Here is a 24,490-nt window from a genome sequence, read left to right on the forward strand (position 1 = left end):
GATACAGTATAGCCTGCCCTAATCAGATCTCAGAAGCTAAGCAGAGTTGGTACTTTGCAATAGAAGCCAATAGCAAAATACCTCTGCTTAGTTACACTTGCCTTGAAAACTTGTGATATGATACACTTTACACACAAACACGGGATCTGAGAGACCAAGGTTGAAATCCTTGCTCTGCCATGGAAGTTTGCTGGGTGACCTTGAGCCAGTCCCAAAACTGGAAAATTTGAGGGGGCAGAAAAAAGAAAGGTTGGATGGCAAGGGGGAAGCAAAGTAAGAAGCAGGGAATGGAGAATATGGGGAATGCCAAGAGGAGAGAAAGAGGAAATCGTATGTGAAAGGAGGGGGGGGGGGGATGAAGTGATTCCTGAAAATAATTTTTGCCCAACTTCTATTTTCTTACATTGCAATAATAGACAACAGCAGAAACATAAATATATATCTTCATTTATTTATTTAGAGAGTGTATCTAAAATACAATATATTTCTTTAATTTAAATTATGGCATTATTTTTAAATGGAAGGATTCTCTGTATTATATCTATGGTATCCACAGCTTTTACACATAATGGTACTTAATTTAGATCAGTTGACATTTTGTAATTTTTAAAAAAATATACTAACATTAAGACATGATTCAAATGTATGGCTAAAAAGGAAAAGAAATATTTACACTTCAAACTTTTTAAAAGCTAAGACATTTAATTTTTAATATTACTTTCACATTTTAATGCCTATGATGATAGAAGGTAATGTTCCAAATCAGATGTAAAATATCTGTATTAGACTGCATTCCTGTGCTTTTACAAAAGATTCAAGTTACTGAGTACAAGTAACCTCATATGCTCTATGAGGTTACTTTCTTCAAAAAAGAAATGGCTTATTTTTTGTTACTTTTCATCATGCCCCATAACTAATGGCCACAGGAAGAAATCCTATGAAAGTATCAGCAGCAATCGCACAGTAATTCTCATCAAGCATCATGCCATGTTTCTATTCACACCCTGCACACTACATACATACCCACCAGTGTTCCCTCTAAGCTGAGTTAGTGTGAGTTATCCCCCCGACTCACACATATTTGTCTTAGCTTAGGAAGGCTGGCCCCCAAGCAAACTAATTTATGCAGCAGCCAAACTGCTTGCTCACAACTTTAATGTCAGTAGCTCACAAAGTAGAATTTTTGCTCACAAGATTCCACAGCTTAGAGGGAACATAGATACCCACCCTGCAGCAAATATGTTTTCCTTTCAGCCTGTGGCCTTTCACATTTCATGAGTTAGAACTACAGAGGATGATAGGAAGTAAAGAGAGCACTAAGGGAAAAAAAGAAATGTTGCCAGTGCGTGTATGGCAGTAGCTGGATTTGTGCTTAGCAGAAAGAACTCATCCCTCAAGGACACGGCAACGTTTAATGAGCACAACTTATTGGAATGAGGCTCTAACTTCTCTGCCCTTCTGTGGCTGGCACGGGCGCCAGTTGTCAACCATGGGACATGGTGGCTCTTTCTCATCAAAGAAGGAAAGGGAACGGAGTCTGTCAATCTAGGAGAGAAAAAAAAGAACCAGGTGTAAATCAGTATGAGTATCTAACTAGTGACTTTCAGCTATGGACCAGCAGCTGGAAAGTTCTTTCTCTTTTTATGTGTATATACATGGCAGATTTCCCAGATTTCTCCTTTTACCTTTTGTTAGTTGACACAGCAGTTTAATTTTTAATTATAATGCCCTCAGTCACCTTATCACCATGTTTTTTCTCTTGTGAAGAAAGAGGTTAATGTGATGTGAGAAAAGTATTGAAGAAGAATAGACTAGAGCATATGCTTTGTATCCATTTTAATCCTTGATTTCACCTGTTAACAAGATCTCAGGCACCAGGGCTACCTGCCTAAGAGACTGAATGGCTGCTAAAAGTCAGAGTTGAGAAAATAGATTTAGATGTACTATTTATCTGACTCAGCATAAGGCAGCTTCATATCTTCATACGCTAAGTAAAAACAATGTTAATATGCTGTGTCTGTTATGTGTTTGACACATAATCCATATTGGTTATAGCATGTGTGAGATACTGTATGTTTAGAATAGCTTGACAAGTGTTAAAGAGCCAGTTTGGTGTAGTGGTTAAGTGTGTGGACTCTTATCTGGGAGAACTGGGTTTGATTCCCCACTCCTCACAAGGTGTCTGTTGTGGGAGAAGAAGATAAAGGAGATTGTAAGTCTCTCTGAGACTCTGATTCAGAGAGAAGGGCAAGGTATAAATCTAGTCTTCTTCTTCTTAAGTACTGGCAATATGTTCTTTTAAAAACAACTGGATAATTTTGCTAAACATCTAAAAGAATGAGATTTATTCAGCTACAGCTGCAATGTCTCTAGGAGTCCTCTAAGATGCAGTCTCCAAAGTTCCCTCTGTGATATTAATTTATATATTTATTCAGATCTATCTCCAAATTTCTAAACAGATGGATTTTATTATGCAGAACTCATCCATACATGATGCTGTATGTGACACTGTTAGTGCACAGATTCAGGTGGATAGGTATGTTGGTTTGAAGCAACAGAACAAAATTCTAATCCAGGTATAAGCTTTCATATGCACACACACTGACTCTGAAGAAGTGTGTGTGAACATGAAAGCTTATATATCGAATAAAACTTTGTTGGTCTTAAAGGTGCCACTGGACTATGGATGTCTAAATTCAATGTCAGTTGTTTATTGCTCAGAAATATCCTTCAATTCATTTAACTCATTGAGGGTAGTCATGTCTATGAACTGACACAAGTGAACTAAAACCACATATGCAAAAACAAAAAGAGCTATGCCATACAGCAACATGTCTCTCATAGCTGTTGAAATACAAGGCATTGGGCAATAATGTGTTTGTGTGTGTGATGGAGAGGTGTGCATCTCAACAGATGGTACAGGGGATACTGGCTGTGTACTTTCTATACTGACTAAATTATCTACTCACCTGCTGTTTTCCCCTAAAATGTTTGCTTCCATATCCATCCCTTAAGGACATTAGCTGTACAACTGTAAGCATAGCAATGCCCTTCTAAGCTACTGACTGCAATGGACGATGAAAGGCGTCACTCTGCTTAGGTCTGTACTACCAAGCACACTGAGATCTCCTATGATCATGCTTACTTTTTTGTCTTCCTGTGCAAGCATCACCATGGACAACTACTATGGTTTAGAAGCTAAAGTATGTCAAGGACTAGAGACCTGGCCTCAAATCCCACCTAGCCATGAAGTTCACTGGGTGATCCTGGATCAGGCTCTCACAGCGAAGGTACCTCACAGGGTTGTTGTGAGAATAAAATGGAAAGGAAAATAAAACCATGTATGCCATCCTAATCTCCTTAAAAGAGCAATGTAAAAATGTAGTAAATATACAGATATGTCTGGAATGAGACTGAAAGCATATGTTTTGACACCTATATTGAATAGGTTGGCCAAACCTGACACCTGGCAATGTTCTATAAGAGTCTGTAATGTCTGAAATCCACCTCCCATGCAATTTCGACCCCATTTATATGTGTTTATTCTTAACAATGCTGTACAGTATTAGTGGCTAATGGACATTGTATGATTCAGTCAAATGACATTAAAATATTGTGGTTCAAATATTATGGCCACCATGTTAAGAGCAGATCAAGAGAACATGGAACATATAGAAGCATTCTAAGATTTGAACCAATTGTCAATGCTACTAAAAAAAATGCTAGACAGTTGCAGCTTTACTTATTTGAGTGGTTACTTATTTTCAGTAAGGCAGCATGTGTGGGTTTGTTGGTACTAGTGTCCTGCTGGTTTGTTTGCCCACAGAAATACTTAGCATGTTGAGTTTTGCTTCATCCTTGTTTTTCTGTGATTCATTTTTTCATTTAGGCATTAATGGCTAAATTACATAGAGAGATTGTGTAAGAAGTGCTACATTCTAAGAAATGGAGAGTGGAAGAAACATATATCAGATGGGTGTGGTGTTACAGCAGACTTATATCCAAGTCTGGTTACTGCAGAAAATGCTTGCTTGCTCCCAACTGAGACCTCTGAACCCCCCCCCCCACACACACACACACACCCCGATGTTGTTCCTGGTAGACTCCTGCCCCCAGGAGCAGAATTCTGAAGATCATTTTGAGTTGCACTGAGCTAAGGGAGGCAAATATGTCTTTTTCCATTTCCTCAGTGGAGATTTACTGTGGGATCCAACCTACTATGTATTAACATCTGATTCTGAAGATAATTTGATTTTTTAAAGTGGGGGAGAAACTGAAGTACCTAATGGCCTTTTCTATGATTCACATAGGCTCAACTATAGTTCCACACATCCCAGGTTGGTCCTATTAACTAATATTTTACAAATTATATTTTACAAATACTAATGTTTCACAAATATTTGGCATGACTGTGATTCTTTACAGATATCTCTAGCATGGCTGGAAGAAAGAGAATCAATTTTCTGATGAATACAAAGTTTGCAGCAAAAATACCTACCTGTTCCTTGCTCATGGTTACAGGCTGCTTCAGAACAATCCAGATGACACATTCAAGCAGAGGAGGAGTAGTCAGAGATCCAAGGTAAGTCCAGAAATCACGGGAGGCAGGAAGGAGACATGTGGGATCAAAGTTTGTGAAGGCAGCCTGTTTGCCCTAGAGCAGATAAAATAATTCCATAAGACAACCTACTGTGTGATTAGATGATACATACATACCTTGCTAGCAATTATGGAATTTGGAAGGGAGACTCCTTAATTCTTGCCAAAAATAAAGTGTGCTGCTATTGGAGAATAAGGCAGAGGAAGAAGAGAAGGGAGGCCAGAGCTTGAAACCAGCTCCTATGCATTTAAAATTTGCATGGCAAGTAGAGAGTGGCAGATGCAAATTTTTAAGTCATCGCCATAGGAAAAACTGCACCTCCAATTTTTTCCAGAAGCCTCAAGTGCATGTGTATCTAGGGATTACTGCCAGTGATGGGTTATAAAATGTAGCCTAGAGAAGGTGCAATCACCTTCCTTGAAACAGCTGGTGACTATAAGAGTCAATTAAAATCCTATGAGTAAGAGCAGGCTGGGTTCCCCCCCTTCAAATAAGCAATATTCCTCAAGATGGCTGTGAAAAAAAAACATGGTTGAAAGCAATATTACAAGTTTCTGCTGCATGAATATAGTTTATCCTATCCAGTTAAGGTGGCCTTGTCCAGCTAAAATATATAGTGTAAGAAGCTGAAAGCCTTGTAGTTTTGTACTTGGAGAAAACACAGAGTCCAACAATGCTATACCACTTTACTACCTTACAGACAGAAGCATTACCTTGTGTTTAATGGAGCCCAGGGCATCAACAACTTTCTGCATTCCAGGACAGGCACTTCCTACCTGTGATATAAAAGGTATGGAGAGAAAGTTATATATCAGCACATATGCCTAAAGTTTAAACATATCTTATCCATAACCAGGGCTTTTTTGAGCAGGAATGCACAGGAACACAGTTCCAGCTGGCTTGGCTTCAAGGGGTATGGCCTACTATGCAAATAACTCCCTGCTGGTTTTTTTCAACAAAAAAAGCCGTGTCGGTAACCATTTATCTCAGTTCTACAGGAGTTAATCTGTCAACTGGATTTTAAAAGGTAATTTAAACATTTCAGCCTGGTCATGAATACATTTAAATGGAAGTAATTCTCATTTATTTTAGTAGGATATCATTCCAAGTAAGGGTAATAATCAGGCACAAGATAATTATGTATACATAAATATGAGATACATATAGATAATCTCAATGGTAAACAGCACAGTTATACAGTATTTGTCATTTGTCTCTTGAAATACTTGAAAGCCTTCCTGGGTATCAACTTTTATATATTATAAAAGGAAAAGCAGCAGATCAAACTGGCATGCACCCTGTATATATGCAGTTACTTTCTATTTTGTGCTCATCACGCCTGGACTCTTGAGAAACAAAGCTGCCCAAAGAGTGCAATCCTAAATATTTCTACTTTTCTACAGTTAACTCTGCTTAGGATTGCACTGTACACATATTTAAAATCAGATCCTAATAATTAGCATTTGTGAGTGCAGAAGTAAAATTATATGCATCTTCTGAAGTTTGTGGTGTGGCTCAGCTGCATTAGTTATTGATCTATTTTTTGCAAATAGCTTTATAAAGTGCATGGACTTGTATCCTGCCACTCCGCTCAGCAAAGTGTGAGGCCCTCCTCCAGTCACTTCCATTAGTGGAAGGCCCATTAAACTGCAGGAGGACTTCAAATTTTGCTGTGGAGAGATAAGATAGAAGACACTGTGACTTAGCTTTGTTTCAGAGAGCAGCCATCTTGATCTCCAATAGAAAACCTAGATCTGGGTCCAGTAGCAGAGACCAAAAAAATATTTGAGGTATGAGCTTTTGAGACTCAAGCTCCTTTTGTCAGCTGTGTCTTTGTTTATCACACATGTGTTGTGATGAGTGATTTGTGATGAGAACAGACCTGGGTTATAGCAGCTGTGTCACAGCAATTTCCTGCCCCTTTCTGACCCTATGATTTCTGTGATATTTGTCATATTCTTTTCTCAGAAGAAGATGAAGGATTAAAATAAAATGAACACAATGTAGACACACTTAATGGCTTTGGAAGAGTAAATTATCTTTGCAGACTAGGGATAAATCATCTTAGAGACAAACTTCTGTGAAGTAAGCAAGGATGGCAATAATGAAGATTAAGGAACTAACCTTCAAAAATACACCCAAGACAGCCAAACCATCAGGATGCTTCACAGCTTCTGCAAATTTACTGTATTTGGTGTTCCAGTGAACCAAATGAAGCTGGAAGGGAAAGAAAGAAAGAAAGAAAGAAAGAAAGAAAGAAAGAAAGAAAGAAAGAAAGAAAGAAAGAAAGAAAGAAAGAAAGAAAGAAAGAAAGAAAGAAAGAAAGAAAGAAAGAAAGAAAGAAAGAAAGAAAGAAAGAAAGAAAGAAAGAAAGAAAGAAAGAAAGAAAGATTGTTAGAAAAGGCCTTATTTCAGCTAATAAGTCATATGGTCATTTTATGGCAACACATGAAAAAAAAGAACCACTCATAATTTGCTTTACTAGTGATTTGCTTTTCCATGCAGTAGAAACGCAAATATATAGAGATATTTGTGCTGTTTGCTCACACCATTTAGATAGTGCCTAAATGGACAAACCAACAAAAAAGATAAAATGCTTATTAGATTCAGTAATAAAAATATCATTTGGACACTTCATGCCCAATCACATTCATGCCAGATCACATTCAACTCCTGACATAATTTTTTTTTAACAAAACCTTCTTAAACAAAAATAGGAAGAGCCCTGCTTGATCAGAATAGCAGTCCATCTAGTCCAGCATCCTGATTTTCATAGCAGCTAAGCAGTTGCCCTGGAGGGCCAAATGTTGTAGCTTGTGGCCAAAGGACAAGGGAAACTGGTACCACAACTTTTAAAAAGAAAGCATTTATTTCAAAAAGAACAGGAAAAAAGAACAATAAGCTGTTGTCATGGAGGACCAAATGTTTTAGGCTGTGGCCAAAGGACAAGAAAAACTGGTGCACAACTTTAAAGACCCTGCTCCAAGCCATATATTAGCACAATTGGGGGCAGGGTGAGGGCTGGCACAGAGCAGCACCACCCATGATTAACAATGTGCAAGAGAACTCAGATCCTATAATGTCTAGCCCTAAAATCATAGAATCATAGAGTTGGAGGAACCTCCAGGGTCATCTAGTCCAACTCCCTGCACAATGCAGGAAACACACAAATACCTACCCCAAATTCACAGGACCTTCCATCGCTGTCAGATGGCCATCTAGCTTCTGTTTAAAAACCTCCAAGGAAGGAGAGCCCACCACCTCCCAAGGAAGCCTGTTCCTCTGAGGAATCGCTCTAACGGTCAGGAATTTCTTCCTAATGTTGAGCCGGAAACTCTTTTGATTTAATTTCAACCCATTGGTTCTGGTCCTACCTTCCGGGGCCACAGAAAACAATTCCACACCATTCTCTATATGACAGCCCTTCAAGTAATTGAAGATGGTGATCATATCACCTCTCAGCCGCCTCCTCTCCAGGCTAAACATCCCCAGCTCCTTCAACCTTTCAACATAGGACTTGGTCTCCAGACCCCTCACCATCTTTGTCACCCTCCTCTGGACCCGTTCCAGCTTGTCTATATCCTTCTTAAAATGTTGTGCCCAAAACTGAACACAATACTCCAGGTGAGGTCTTACCAAAGCAGAGTAAAGTGATACCATTACATCACGTAATATGGACGCTATACTTCTGTTGATACAGCCCCAAACTGCATTTGCCTTTTTAGCCACCGCATCACATGTTGACTCATGTTCAGCATATGATCCACTAAGACCCCTAGATCCTTTTCGCACATACTACTGCTAAGTCAAGTCTCTCCCATCCTGTAACTATACATGGGATTTTCCTATTGAATTGCAGAACATTACATTTATCCCTGTTAAAATTCATTGCACTGGTTTTAGCCCAGTTTTCCAGCCTGTCAAGGTCATCCTGTATCCTGTTTCTGTCTTCTACTGTATTTGCAACCCCTCCCAATTTAGTATCATCGGTAAATTTAATAAGCATTCCCTCTATTCCTTCATCCAAATCGTTTATGAAGATGTTGAACAAAACAAGTCCCAGGACAAATCCCTGAGGCACTCCACTTGTCACTCCTCTCCAAGAGGATGAGGAACCATTCACAAGCACTCTTTGGGTGCAATCTGTCAACCAGTTATAGATCCACCTAATGATAACACAGTCCAAACCACATTTTACCAACTTGTCAACAAGGATAGTATGTGGAACCTTATCAAAAGCCTTACTGAAATCAAGATAAACGATGTCTTTATGTGTGTTAAGGTTGCCAACTTTGGGCTGAAAAATTCCTGGAGATTTGGTGGTGAAGCCTGAGAAGAGCAGTGTTTGGGGAGAAGAGAGGCCTCAGCAGTGTATAATGCCACAGAGTCCACCCTCCAAAGCAGCCATTTTCTCCAGAGTAGCTGATCTCTGTTGTCTGGAAATTACTTGCAATTCCAGGAGATTGCCAGGCCTCATCTGGAGGTTGACAAACTCAGTGTGTGTGCTTTTAAAGCCCAGTTTTGATTTGGACCATTTCTAAAGCATCTTGCTGAATATTTAATGTAGAAGATGGAAAAGAGGTCTTACCTCGGCATCATATTTCACACCATCCACTGTGTGCTCAGATCCTTGACCTTCACGGGATCCCCAGTGAATGTGGAATTGAATCAGCCTGTAAGTTCCTTCAAGTGGGCCTCCTTTCAGCACTACAATTCAAATAAGCCACAACAAACCTTATCTCCTGTTATAATGAAGACTAACTCAAAAACACAACTCAGAATTTCTAACAAATATATATGGTTGTACATATGCTTCTATCTTAACAAAAAATGTGACTTGAAAAAGATGCAAAAATCTAGACATTCTTCCCCCCCGACAATATTTTTCCAAGATATGTTAATTATTTTCTTGCAACTAATTTTGTCCATAACTAATATGCTAGAATTCACTGCTGAAGAACTCACTGTTTTCAATTGTAAACTTTACCTCAATATTGAGACATGCTACTAGTCCTCTTGAAAGTATAGTAATCTGCTCATATAATACATTTTCTTTTGTTTTTGATAAAATTTATTTTTTATTCTTTCCTGCCCGTCAGATGGCAAAAATTAAACTTCACGTACTAAAGTAGCATAAGATGTAGCAGTCTGCAGCTCTCTCAGTTTCTGCTTGCAGAACACCAAGGTATTTATATTTTAAATTCCATAACATGACAAATAGTACAATTTCAATGCTAATTATAAGTGATTAAGAACAAAAGACCAATCCTGCTGGATCCCACCAGTGGTTCATCAAGTTCAGCATCCTGTTTCATACAATGGCCAATCAGTTACTCTGGAGGGACAACAACAGAGCATAAAGTCTGAGGCCTTCCCCCTGATGTTGTCTCCTGGCCCTTGTATTCAGAATGTGGCAGTTCCCTTTAGTCAGTGTGACTAGGTGCTCTTGTTCCCTCCAAGTCTGTGATTCACAGCTGGCTACCCAAATGCACATAGTCCCAATTGTAGGGAATGTAGAGAAGAGAATGTACATAGAGGGAATATATGTAGAGACACGTAGTCACACTTAAATCCTATTGAAATTAATGGAGTTTAAGGCATTAAAATAACAACAAACACCGCATTGATTTCAGTGAAATGCACTTAATTTTCTCTGGATCACAGCCAAAGAAGCTTACCTGTAGCTAGCCATATATGCAGTGTAAAGTTCAACTAACAGTGCAAACCATATTCCAAAGAATGGTAAAAAAGATATCGAACTGTGAGTGTACATATGTTTAAATATTTGCTTTTCTAACATCGATTTTTTAAAGTTCCATATTACATAAACCTTTGTTGTATGCTTCAAGACTCACAAAGATGTCCCTGTACAATATTTTCTTTTTCTTGGTTACAGCAGTAATAAATATAGTTCTGATTCAACTGAAGTCAGTAGCAAATTTCCAGACTTAATTTTGCCCAGATAGTATGTTTAAAAGCCCTCATCCTGTAATCTTTTTGTGATGTAATGAACTGCCTAAACCAATCAGCAGGGAAGTATGTAGGGAAGTGCAACCAAGTTGCCTTGCTGAATTTATGTGCAGTTTTTTTTCTTGAAGAATCCTGTGAAGATTTCTGACATACTGTGCACAAATCCAAAGCATGTTCTATTTGACAGAATGTGCTTCCTCCAAAGAAAGCAATTAGATAGGTACTGATGGACACCAATGAAATAGGATTAGCTCACATATAGCTAATTAACTACCTACACTTTTTGCAACATCTCAGTAGTTGCCAATGAAATAGGTTTAAAATAAATCTAGGTGAAAAAGAAATGCAAATCATGTTCTCTCCTCATTTGGGGAGTGACACTAGCCCATGCTGCATATTCCAGAAGTTCTCAGCTTTATTCCCTAGTATCTTCATTTAAAGAATCTCAGGTAGCAGATGCTGGTGGAAAAGACCTTCCTCTCTGTGAAACCCTGGATAGCTGTGGACAGCTAAAATAGATAATACTGAGCTAGTGTACCAATGCTGGGATCCAGTACATAACAGCTGCATATGATCATACGGCTGTTTGGTATTAAATGTCTCCACTGATAAACACCATCTTATTTATTTATCCCTGCTTTTATCCCTGTGGCAGACTGGGCCTGCATCAGCTGGCAGGTCCTAGCTCTGCCCACCCCTCCTGGGATTCTGAACCTGAAGGGGCCATTCCAATGTATTTCCTCCAGGTGTTGCTGCCACACTGTTCCTGTCTTGGACTCTGGTTAGGCAGGACAGCCTACTAACCTCCCTCTGGTGTCACTAGGAACCCACCTTGGGGTTTCCCAGATGTTTTTGGGGCTCCCCTGGAGAGTTAGCAACTGGCTGTTTTGCCACTTTCTTCCTTTCTATGGATTCCCTGCCCCATTTATAGCATTCCAAGCAGTTGGGGGAACTAGGTAGTACAGAAAGACTCAATCTTTAAACTATCAAAATATTTATTTAAAGCTTACAACTATTCACAGACATATTCATAAATAAACAGAAGAATTAAATCAAAGTAGGCAAAAACACTCCATCTCTCTCCCTGTTTAAACTCATGCCCTATTTAGAAGGTATGCAGGGCAGGCACCTTACTTAGTTACTCTTGGATAAGATGGTTGTATATACTCTCCACAATGGCCACTAACTCTGGCCCAGGAACAGAGCTCTGTCTGTTGTTAACAATTTAGCACCAAACAATGACTGAATCTCAGCTGAACTATTCGCGCCCAGAACTCATTAATATAAACAGCAGTTCCCTCCTATGAACTGGTTCTCCCTCCTTCAGCATTCTGGGGCAGATCTCATCTAACCTCTGATGGACTTCCTGTCCTCTCTTGAGAGCTGCCCTCAGATTGGTTATATACAGGAGGGGAGGGGGGAATGAGGAGGAGGATAGGCCAAGGCCTACCTCAAGTTTGATAGTTCTCCTCATCCAACTCACAGTTCAATACACACAAAATGGTGTTTCTGCATAATCCCCAAAGGGAAACCAAATTGGCTTACAACCTTGTTCTATCTTCCTCCAGTTTACACTAACAATCCTATGAATTAAGTCAGGCTGAGAGAGTGACTGGTACAAGGTTACCCAGTGACCTTCTATGGCAAGGTGGGGATCTGAACCTGGGCTTCCCTGATTCTAGTATGATACCTAATCACTATACCACACTGGATCTTTAACACCTCCTCAGTTATGCCATTTGTTCTGTAATGGTTCCTACAGAAATGCAAGTCATCAAGTGATGTACATGAAGAATAATGTTGAAATAGGAGAAATATATTAAAATGCATCAGTTGATTTAAAAGTTCGCAATGTGAATACAGGGAATTTAGACTACTCAAATATCACTACTCATATGTGGTCTTTCTTTGAGGAATCATGTGTCTTCAGTAACTCAGAGGATGTCTGGTTGAGAAAGATCACTTGAGAGTATATTCATTGATTATATCTTCTCACCATCTGTATGAATAATCCAGTTAATGCCAGTGCCTTTTGTGTATGAATTGTATGTGCAGGATTTGCTCTTCCTGTCTTTTCTTTTCTAGTGGTGCAGATGGAAATAAGAACCCTAAAATTAATAGTTTATAACCAAGCAACAAGCACATGGATTTTTCATGCCACTTTGCTACTGTATGAAATTTTAGCCAGTGCTAAAGTCATTAGATCATCTGAAGAGTAACAGTATTAAGCCAAGACATATGAGTAATGCCAAGCTGAGAACAAACTCTGTTACCATCCTTCATCTTGATGAGAATTCTGATGAATTATGCCTCAATTCACATAACTGCTTTTGCGACTTCCCAAAACAGGCTGTGGCATAGGAATCCACAGTGGTATCCATGCGCTCTCCAATGAACAATGTTTTCCTTGAGTAGCAGCCTTCTGCCCAAGCCAATCTATCTTGATCTGCATGCCAATCAATTACCTATAGGAGTTCTCATTTGCAATTGGGACCTGCAAGAGGTTTTATTAAACATGATGCTTTCCTTAAGAAAAAAAAATCACCACCTCAGTAATTAAAATGGGCAGAATGCATAGACCTAGTTCAAACATCAGAATGAAGACCTCTCTTTTCCACACACTTTATACCAAGTGGAAATAGGGAAAATATCTTTGTTTGATAATGTAAATTATCTTTGCTATTATTTTGCTTTCATTTAAATGCATACTCATGATATGCAATGATTTATTATATAAGCACATAAGTTCTTTTACATGTGCAAACACACACAAACACAAACTGTGTGGCTAGAATAATATAAATTAGGTGGACAGCAAAATAAATAATTCTTCCCCAAATATCCCAGGCTTGAGTCTATTGTTCTAATGATGAGATGAGACACAGTAATAAGGATCTTAAAGGATTAAACTGTGTTGTCCCTGATTAACCCACAGGCCATTATTGACAAGTTCAGTCAGGGTGAATTCTAATCACTATCCAGCAGCCTATATACAGGACAGAATATCATATTTTGGAGAACATTTATTCTCAAAAATATACTATCTGCCACAACTTATGTTCAGATAAACACTTGGCTCTCAGTGATTACAAACAGGACCTCATTTAAGCAAAGTCCCTGGTTCAGAACCAACAGAACAAGTTAGGCCACCACGAAACATTCTGCTATACCATTTACCCACATGCCATTATTGATGAGTTCAATCAGGGTGAATTCTAATCACGATCCAACAGCCTACATACAGTACAGAATATCATATTTAGGGAAAACATTTCTTCTCAAAAATATGCTATCTCCCTCAGCCTATGTTCAGTTAAACACTTGGCTCTCAATGATTACAGACAGGACCTCATTTAACCGAAGTCCCTGCTTCAGAACCAACAGAACAAGTTAGGCCACCATGAAACGTTCTGATATACCACTCACCCTAAAAAAAACATCTGAGTAGTTTCTTCTGATAAACAGCTATCTACCTTGATAATGGGGACTTCAAGACAGCAAGAAGGGTTGTTCCAAAGAGATAGCATTAAAAAAAACCAAACATATCCAGCTTTCCTCAAACGCCCCTTTTTGCACATACTGCATTTTTGGCAGTTTGCCAGGGATTATGACTGGCCTTGAATGAACTATTCAACATAATCTGGGGAAACAGGAGAAAGCCTACTTTCACTTGGGTATCCTGAATCTTCATAGGGTACAGGTAATGATGCGATTGTGTTCTACCTCTGGTACCTTAACCCTTTCACTGCCCCCCAAATCCTAAATGCTATGAGAAGAAACATGTCTGTTTAATATGCATATGTTAAAGATTCTTGTTTAGCTGTGGTTTCCTGTCTACAGCTGTACATACAACAAAGTAGATACATAAAAATATAGATAAATATAAAATAAAATTACATACGATGGTATATGTGTGGTGTAGATAGATAGCTGTCATATCTGAAGCAATTCTAATAAACTGAATGTTTGCAAATGTGTCTTCAAGTGCGTACCTATGAGCGTGTGCACACTCAATATTTACTTATTTACAGTGTCCCTAAGAAGGAAGGGAAAGAAGAGGAAATTAGCTTCTCCTTTGTAATACATACATTCTGATTCCAGTGAGACTTACTTCCAAGTAAGGATGTTTACAATTTGACTATCATGTGGACCTATATCATGGATGAAGTGTGAGTCCTTATATCCCTTTGCATCTCCTGACCCCACATAAGATATCTGTTCATATTCACAGATGCTTATGCACATCTGGCCATTGGCCACTTGTTAGTAGGATGATGAGAAATTTCAAAAACATATTGAAGTACAGAAGGGTAGGCTCTCCTTGGTTGACACCCAACTGCTGTATCAAAGAGTTCAGACAGGGTGCGGCTTAAGACCTGGCAAATAGTCAATATTTAGTGGGTTCTAACATTGGGTGCCTAGGGAGTTGTTCCATAATTTTTTATCATCCAGAAACATTTATTCTCCCTTATCAAGGTTTCTACTGACAACTTTAGAGCTAGAAGTGTACAGAAATAACTTACTTTTCCGCCTGCTATATCTAACCGAATACTTACGTTTATGTCCATTAAATGTTAATAAATAATGTATTATGAGCCATTAACGAAAATGTGAACAAAGTGCATCTGTTTTAGTGCATCTTGTAATATTTTGCAGAAGCCTCTATGTGTTTTCCCCCTTCCACAGCTCTCACCACTGAAAATTGTAATGGTGGGAATGGGGGGAGGGGGCAAATAGAGAACTCTGCAAAAGATTACAAGAAAGCTTGTGGAACACATTTTCTCTAACAGCACACTGACAAATAAAATGGCAGCAGGGGGAGGGGGGAAGCAAAGTTTGAGTCCAGTAGCACCTTCAGACCAACATGGCTACCTACCTGAATCTATAATGACATGGGAAGAATGAAATCCTTTCAGTGCTGTATATAACTTAGCAAATTAATGTGCTGTATTGATTTTCTACCATTTGAAGGCTTTATGGTATTTCTGATGCTGTACTAGAAATCATTAAATGTTAAGGATGTGCTTTAAAATGCCAAGTGCCAAATCCTACTCACATGGGTGCTAGGAAGGACAGTGTTGAACAGATGAGTGCATGCATCAAGGTCCCAGTAATATTTTAATTTCCTTAAATTCTGTATTCTCAGCATTCTCTCAGCAAAGGATAGACCATTTTCTAAAGAAATGCTAAACAATTTTATTTTAAAACAAGGATCAATGTTTACCATAATGTCCATAAGAATTATTGTTCTGATGGGCAAAAAACTTCAGGGGATTTTGTAATAATGGAAGCAAGAGTCCACTCCATCACTGATAAACAACTATATCTGTCATAAGACAATGTGTTTTCTAAAATGTTAAAATGTCATTAGGATAAAATAGTCACAGAATGTCACTTCTATTGAAGAGAACTGTTACTGTGGTTTAAATTTATTATGCTATGAAGCACCCTGGTGTTTTAGTAAAGAAGTGGCTGGATCTTGAAATGACTGATTTGAGGAAATTCAGCAATCTGACTCAAAAACTGTATAGGCCATTTAAGTGTACACATCATACAGCCAAAAAAAAAATCCTGTGATTTTCTCCTTTATCTTGAAAATCTTTCTTTAAAATCTTTATGTCCTGTTTTATCTCCTTAGACTCAAGGCAGCTATAAAAGCATTAAGTCGTGAGGGCATAAAACACAATGCAACAATCAGATAGCAAGATAAAAGCAGCAAAGGCTGATCTGCGAAACCAATTTATCCTCCACCAAATGACCTTTGATCTAAAATAATTTCAGGTGCCTTCCTGAACAGGGAGTGAAGGTGCCCTCTGCATCCACTTTGGTAAGCCATTCCAAAGGACTGGTCCTGTCACAGGAAAAACCCACCACTTGTTAACAAACAAGAGAATTCAGAGAGAGGACAACACAAAGAGAAGGCTGGAAAGGGCAGTTGGTGCATGAGTGTATGCAAAGATATATGATTCAATAAGCATGGCATCCTTTAAAGTAAAGGACTTTAAAAGGAAAACCAACATTTTGAATTGAGCCTGGAAGCAAACAAGTAATCAGACCAGCTGACACTGCACTGCAATAATATGTTTCAAATGACTGACCCTAGAAAGGGGCCCAGATTACACTCAGCTAAATTGGACCTGATGAAGGGAGTTTTGCTTCTTGAAAGCTTATACCCAAAAAATCTTGTTGGTCTCTAAGGTGCCACTGAACTCGAATCTATTTTATTTATTTATTTATTTATTTATTTATTTTATGATTTGTATCCCGCCCTTCCCACAAAGATGGCTCAGGGCGGCTAGCTGTTCTACCAAAGACCAACACAGCTACCCTGTGAAACTGGATTAAGCTCCAGTTTGTTCACTCTCAGCTATCTCACCACATGCTCAAGTCACTGGCCTTAGACCTTCGCAGCCACCTCTGGGGGCTCAGTGATAAAGAAAGCTGAATGCCATCTGCATATTGGCAAGAAGGACCCACTCTAAATATCTGGATGATCTCAGCCAAAGTTTTTAACATTATGGTTAAAGAGCACACTCAATGTACTCTTGATTAATTTGTTTAATTGTTATGTCCTCTAATGGACATAAAACACATCTTGGAGAAAACAGAAATGGACAATCAGGAATCCCCCCCCCTCCCATAGAACTGGATTACTGAACTTCAAGTAAAAGTGGCATATAAATATGTTAAATAAATACATTTATATCTTGTATCCATTTTTCTATAATCTATAGGTGGATCCATTCTGCTAACAGTGCCACTTCCCTTTGACACAAAGCTGCAGTAAGCAAAACAGATCCACAGGGTAAAACCTACACTTTTGTGGTTAAATAATTTTATACAATTTTTTCTACTTACTGTTTCCTGCTATGTGACATCCTTTCAAATTTATGAAGCCATCTGGTGCATAAGAACACAGTTTCTTTTGTTTTTCTAATATTGTAAGATGATGCTGGCAACAGCAACTAGTATTTCTGAAGTTTGTGATATACAGAATTGCACAATAATATCTGATTTCTTTTGTATTCCCCTATGCAATGAAAATGTAAACAGCTTGCTTTTACAAGAGCATTGAGACTATACTTTTAAAAATAACTCATACTAAGCTTTTAACGAAATGAAATCTCCTATATATGCAGGTATTGGAGAACTATAAATAAGCAGCCCAGGAAATTCAATGGGGACAGCTGCATTTTTGCATCTCACAACGGGAGAAATGGCTACTTTTTTCACAGCAATTTAGGAAGATATTGAGCCCAGTGTGACCTTGTCAATCTGGCAGTGGCTGCAGGATCTTAAGTAGAGATCTTCCCCCATTCTGCTACCTAAAACTCTTTAACTGCAAGAAACAGCAGCTGAATCTAGCAAAACACATGCTCTGACAAAAAGTATAATTATGCATGCAGGTAAAATTTCCTGTGTTGTGGTTTTTGAAAGCCTGCCAAAAATAAAAGTAGCTACTGCTGAGTCTGTGTAGCTTTTGCTTCCCCCCTCCGTCAGTCCACACGTGAGTGGCTGAGCTACCCTGCCTGCTTCCACTCCAGTCCTCCTCCGCTCTTTCCTCCCACTCTCTGCATACTGAGAAGTGCTCACTGCTCAGAATGAAAATGATCCATGCCTGTGCTGCCGTTTCTGACTGAGCCACTCTGCCACATCTGAAAACTTCCACCTTCCCCTCCCATTTGCTATTTCAGAATAGCACTTTATAGAACAGTCACACAACAAATCTTCCATCCGCTAGACATGTTGCTCTTGATATTCAGAGGTGCTATGTGTACATTCACAATGTCCTCATCAAATGAAGATAGAAAGAAAAAGAGACACAGAGAGAAACTCTGAGAGACTCCCAATCCTAAGCAAAAAGCAACAGAACCAAAAGAACTAGAATTGCACCACAGTCCCAGTCACACTATGTACTGCAAAGTACATCTGCTTAAGGCAGAATCTAGCAATCCCTAAAGAATTTTGACTCAGTTGTTTTAAAAGCAGTTTTCAAGCCCACATAATTACAGAGGGGGGGGAAATAGTAAGGTAACTCTCTGTTAAAGCCAGAGTCATTCAGAATATTGGGTTGGATCCAATTTACACAATACACGGCTATCACAGAATCTGCATTTAAGAATTCTAAAACAAATTCAACTCATATGTGTGTACATGCACAAATACAGCACAGCATAAATGTGACGTCTGATTCCTGCAAAAAAATGCCAATTTCAAAACTACACCGCTATGATTAAGGCTTTGTAGATCTGTATATCTTACTGACAGAATTCAGCTTCACTAAGGGTTGCCTTTTTTTTTTTTGGCTTCATCTCCTGGGTATTGCAAGCCAAATAGATACCCAAGAAGCTATGAGTAACAGAACTAAATAGCTATCCCAGCTGAAAAAGTTATTCTGAATTTAGCTCTATGCCTACTGTGGCTCTATTTTCCCAGCAAATACTGACAACAAAATGGGGTATTCCAGTTTAAGTACACTTTGGCTATAGTCCACCAAACCATTTCACCACCAGAGCTGGAAAAGAACCATGGACTGTAGCCTTTGACAGAGTCGCAGTACTGTTTGGGAAATTCGTAAGACAAAGCTGTTCCAGGCTCTTTGAATTTGTTTTCAGGCCCATTCCCTCAATGGCACTGCCAACATGGAGAAAAATAGGGCAACTGCACAAGCAAGTCAAATCAGGCAGCATCTCAAGGAGGCAGCCGCTCCTGATGGTAGTTGTTGTTGGGTGGTTTAAAAAAAAAGTGGCACCATTTCCTACATTAAAAGCTGATTCACATTCATTGTAGCTGAGAGCTGTGGCACATGCAGCCAGCTGAAAAATTACAATGATTAAAGAGCATGTCTAACTCTTACTCACAGGAGCAACCGCAAACATCAGCTCTGCTTAGTGTTCCACTGAAAGTGGAATCCTGATCGCAATAGGGGCTGGATTTTTTTTAATTTTTTTTATTTGGCATGGGTTTGCAAAGTGCGCAAAAGAATGACTAACCAGTCCTTGATAAACGATGTGGGAATATGGGAAGAACGTACTGCTGCCTGTATTGAAAAGCTCAGAGACTTCTCAAAGGAAAGCATTTCAACCTGCTAATAGCTCCCCCCCCCCCCCCGCCTCTCTGAGATAACCTTGGCATGACACACACTCTTGAATGCCAGAGGCTGCCTGTCTTGAAGAACTTCCCCTTATTTCAGTTTGCAAGAACATTGCACAAGTAGTATTTCCATGCATCTGAACTCTTCTGGAGGCGTTCTCTGACCTCCACACAGGTACTCCTCCCCTCCCAGATATTTTACACTTTAGATTTTTGTTTGACCTGGAGTCCTAAACTGCACACAAAAATTACTGAATACTGCCAAACTGCTGTCTTATTTTTAAAATCTTTGTAGATTACCCCTGACCTCCCACCACAACTATTTTAAATGATGTGGGACATATCAGATACAGTAGTATATTTTCCAGGTGGAAGACTATAAAAAGCATACAGCTAGAAAGCTTTTGAAACGCACACCCTTGGACCCATTGCATAATGACTGCTCAGACAGAGATCATTCTGCATCATGCAGGTTGAATGTTCTTCCTGAAACCGTGTCAGACAAATTAATTTGTGTTTAGCAATGAAGAAAACAGAAAAGGTCAAAAAGAAAAAGTGGTGCTGGATCTGTGCACTCTATTGAAAGGGACAGGGGGAGGCTCCATCTAATGTATTTAGACTGTTATTTGAAAAACTAATTAATATAACATATGGTGAACAGCCTATCCAGAGAGCCTTCCATGTTAGATAAAGAGAAACTTCCAAATCAATAAAACTGGGGTTTCCACTTCGTACTGTTTTCAGATTATATTGATTTCTGGCTAAAATAAGGCAATACAAGAGAGCAAAATATCTGTTTACAATTGTTAGTCAACCTCCAGCAAGGTTTCTTTCCCATTGCTTTTGCTGCCCATCTCTCCACACAAAGTATTGCACTCTCAAGTTTAAAGGAGGCAAAAGTGCCCACAGACTTACCACATTTATCAGTTGAATCCTCAAACTCCACATTGAAAGAGTGGCCATTATTGAGTATGTTTTTGACTGCAGATGGGTCATAAGTGATGCTCAGTGGCTTCAGTGAGGAATCATGCTTAGCAGATTTGGTCTGAATGTCAATTGGTGACTGCCGGTCTCCCTTGGCAATGGGGAAAACCTCATGCCAGGTAGAAGGTCCTAGAAAAAGAGGGGGGGGGGGAGAAAAGAAACCACAAGTGAAGCCCCAGCACAGGCTGAAGAAAGAAAGCAATTGGTAACAAATTCAAAGGAGGCCTTTAATGCCTTAAGAGCAGCTGGAAGGCTTTAACATTCATCTCATCAATATTGAATAGGAGAATGAAGCAATATTGGCCAGCTGGAATTAGACTCTCTAACTGCCAGGCAGAGAGGGGTGTTTTTGGTTGCATGGTACAGGAAAATAAGGCTCTCTAAGCAAAGCAAAGGATCTGTGTTTTGATGGATTTAGGATATGGGAGGGGTATTGAGTGGTATCCCAGAGGAAAACATTACCCTCTTCCCTACAAAGTGAGTGTAAGGAATGGTTTATTGAACTCCTAAGAAAAAAGCAAAGGTTGCTCAAGAAAAGTTCCACACAGACCAATGAAGAAACCTTTCTGAGATGTATAGGTGCATTAAGCTACAGAAGGAAAGTCCACAGGGAAAACACAGGATAAAAAATTTTACAGGTCTGAATCACAATTAACATCTTCATTGCCTTGTCAAGCACAAATCTAGACCAAAGGACAGTAGATTCTCATCTGCTTTCCACAAATGTTCTGGTGGCAGAGAGAGAACCCTGCATAGGAACAGGAGCTGGGAAGGGGTGGTTTCAGGACTGCAAAGACAGGAATCTTGACCCTAGGATACTCCTTGGAGTGACCAGAAAAGTCCCAAGAGGAAACCCTGAATTTTATGGTTTGTGACACTCCAACAGAGTTTCTGAAGGGAAGGTTCCCATGCATCCCAGTGGAAAGGTGAATATAAGGACAGACTCAAATTGCTTTGAAGCATATAGCATAGCAAGAGAGAGACAGGTGACTGTAAGTTTGGAGAATTGAGTCTATGGAGTTTATCTCTCAGACACCCAGGGCAGGGATATGGAGACAAGTCCCCTTTTCTGGCACACTGCAGCTCTCCTATAATTGGTGGCCTGGGATGTTAAACCAATCCTGGATCAAGTTGGACCAAATGGTTCCTAAGGAGATGGCAGCATCTCTGGGGCCAAGGGGTCACATCTACAGTGGGCCACTGTCACAACCCCGGGCTCCAAGACGAACGGCCCGCTGCAGCTCCACCAGCACTGCAGGTCCAGTTCGCTCTTGGTCACCCGTGAACTTTCTTAGTAAGTCGAAAGGGCCAATCATCCACCTTTGCCACCCACTGAGAAAGCTTCCGTCTCTGCATGGACTGAGCGTCCCGTTCCGGCTCCGCGCATCCAAGCCCACATCTCTGCTTCGCATTAACTAATGCGGAATAGCTGCCTAACCTCAGTTGGGGTCTGGGGAGCGCAGCCCTGCACAGCGCGCGCCCCAGCCGGCCGCAGCCGCTGCCACAAGCAAGCACCACGCCGGATAGCGGCGGCGGCGCTCGCGCGCCCCTTCTGGAGCTCAGCCAGCAGCAGGTACCCCCGCGTCGGGGCAGGAAGCCGGTCTCGGGTAGTGTGAGGCAGAGCGGCGGCGCGGGCTCCTGTCAGGACTCGTGTGGGTCAGGCTGGGCAGGGAGGAACTCACCGTTGTCCTTGCCGTAGCCCCAGTGCTGGGACATGGTGATGGCTCAGCTGCGCTGGTGGCGGCGGTGTTGCGCGCTCTGCCTGTCCTCGCTCAGCTCCGGCTTGCCCGGTGGTGGTGGCAGCGCTCCGGTTCTCGTCAGGGGCTTTTATAGGTTCCGGCCAACTCCATGCCCCTCACGGACATCGCCGACGGGAGGGGCAGCGAGGGAGGAGGAGGCTCCCAGCGGAGCGCCGCGCTCCGAGCCGGCCGGGGGGCGGGGAGAGGCGAGAGGGGAGGCAGAGGCGCGCGGGCTCTTCGGCTGTGCTCTTGGGAGCCGCCGCCGCCGCCTCCCTCGTCGCCTCGGCTCCGTCTCCGTCACACAGGCGCTACTGCAACAGCCGCCACAGCCTCGTCACGCGGAGCAGGAGGCTGGCACCGGCAGGAGCCCCAGCGAAGCTGCTGCCGCTTGGCCCGAGCAGCGAGCAGCGCAGGCCCGCCGGACGAGGGAAGCGGCAAGAGGAGTTGGGAGCCGGGGGGGGGGGGGGGTCCTGGAACTGCGTGGAGCCTCGCTTCTCGCCGCTGCGGAGCCTTCGGCCGGGCTACTGCGAAGCCGCCCATACCCAGCCCCATGCGCCGGAGCCGTCTACTCCGGGAGGCGGGAAGAGCCCTCCCGGCCGGGAGTGACCTTGGGACGCCTCGGCGCGCAGGCCCCGGGCGGGGAGCGGCGGTAGGGGAGGCCTGGCACGCGAGGGGCTGGCTGCTGCTGCTGCTGTTCCCGACTTGGCGGGGAAGGGAAAGGGGGGCAGCCCGGGTCCGCGCAGCAGCGGTCAGACAGGGACGCGCTAGCAACTGCCCGGATTTGCCTCGGAGCTGCCGCGGGCCCAAGAGCGCGGTGCCTCGGTGAGTTGTGCTTGCAACAGCCCTCTTCCGCTCGCCATCAGGGCGCGCAGTGATTTCCCCCCTTCGCCAGTCGCCAAGCCTTCCAGTCTTACAGTTTACATGTGACATTGGGAGGCCAAGCATCGGTGGGAGTGTTGGGGAGGGGGGATTCTTTCCTTTGGTAACGTGTCTGCTGTCACGAGTGCGTTTACATCCCAGACTTCTGTCTCGTTCTGCAACCTGTGTACCACCGGCAGAGGTTAGTTAGGTCTCGTGTTCTTTCTGTTTTGTTTAAGGACATTAACAGAAATACTGCATAAGAGGACTGTAGCTCACAGGTGACTTGTTTCAGTTGCATCAAGATTCATTTGAGAACATGGCGTTGGTCATGGCTCTCTGCAGTCGTTTCCTTCGCAAAGGTACCCTTGAAAATCTTCAGTTCAACCTTACTAAGTAAGAATGCAGTTGTGCACTGCAAAATGGAGAGCGATGATTACATTGGCTGATAATGCAGAAGGTTAGTAGTCAGCAGCTTTTTCAGACCACATACACAATTGACAGCCAAACTATCCTCCCTGAAGGAATGTATACACAGGTAAAAGGGCTAGGTACAAACAAACTGAGCAAGCTACTAATCTGCTGCAAGGTTCCTTGGGTGGAAGCAGTGGAAGGGAACTCTTATAATAGGTGCTGTTTTTCCACTAATACTTCTGCTTCACCAGTCTGTCTCTTAGGTGCGCACGCTCACACACACACACCCTCCAAGGATGCATCTGTAGGAAAAAACAGTTGAAGGAGTTTCAGGGTGAGAAGAGGGTCAAAATATGAAGCTATCTGCTCCGCAGCCACTTGTCAATTGAAAATTACCCCTCTGCAAGAACACTTTGCAGTACATGTGTCATGTTTGGTTCTTCAGGGTTGGAGGCCCATAGAGAGCATCCAGTTAGTCTGGGCTGGAGAGATGTTAGCGATTAGCTTGGAGACTATGTTAGTGTGGAAATAACAGTAAATGGAAAGGAGAAATGCTTCCCTGTTCCCTGTATTGTCTAAGAATTGGTCATTGCTCCTGAGCAGTAATGTGCCATATTGAGGCTTATCCCACACCTTACAGAAATGTTAATTCAGTTATATCTCTATAACTTCCTTGTTGGTCTGAAGCAATAGAACAAAGTTTGAGTCCAGTGGCACCTTTAAGACCAACAAAATTTAATTCTAGTTATAAGCTGTTGTGTGCATGCACAATGAAGTTGCATGCATAATGAAGTGTGCAAAATGTAAAACCTAATGCAGGATGAAGTTTGAC

At 41.3% G+C, this 24,490-nt stretch overlaps 1 protein-coding gene across 1 annotated transcript; it reads right to left on the reverse strand.

Annotated features, from left to right (window-relative positions):
• Positions 1-431: 431 nt before the first annotated feature.
• On the reverse strand, positions 432-22,580 carry LOC132575100 (carbonic anhydrase 2-like). The gene is made up of 7 exons (XM_060243548.1): positions 22,330-22,580; positions 20,579-20,776; positions 9,189-9,307; positions 6,725-6,817; positions 5,314-5,376; positions 4,499-4,654; positions 432-1,545 (listed from the first exon to the last, which is right to left on the reverse strand). The coding sequence occupies exons 1-7, from the start codon at positions 22,361-22,363 to the stop codon at positions 1,426-1,428; spliced, it is 783 nt and encodes a 260-aa protein (XP_060099531.1). The 5' UTR covers positions 22,364-22,580; the 3' UTR covers positions 432-1,425.
• Positions 22,581-24,490: the final 1,910 nt, after the last annotated feature.

Source organism: Heteronotia binoei, chromosome 7 (assembly GCF_032191835.1).
Source record: "Heteronotia binoei isolate CCM8104 ecotype False Entrance Well chromosome 7, APGP_CSIRO_Hbin_v1, whole genome shotgun sequence".
Taxonomy (NCBI): Eukaryota; Metazoa; Chordata; class Lepidosauria; order Squamata; family Gekkonidae; genus Heteronotia; species Heteronotia binoei.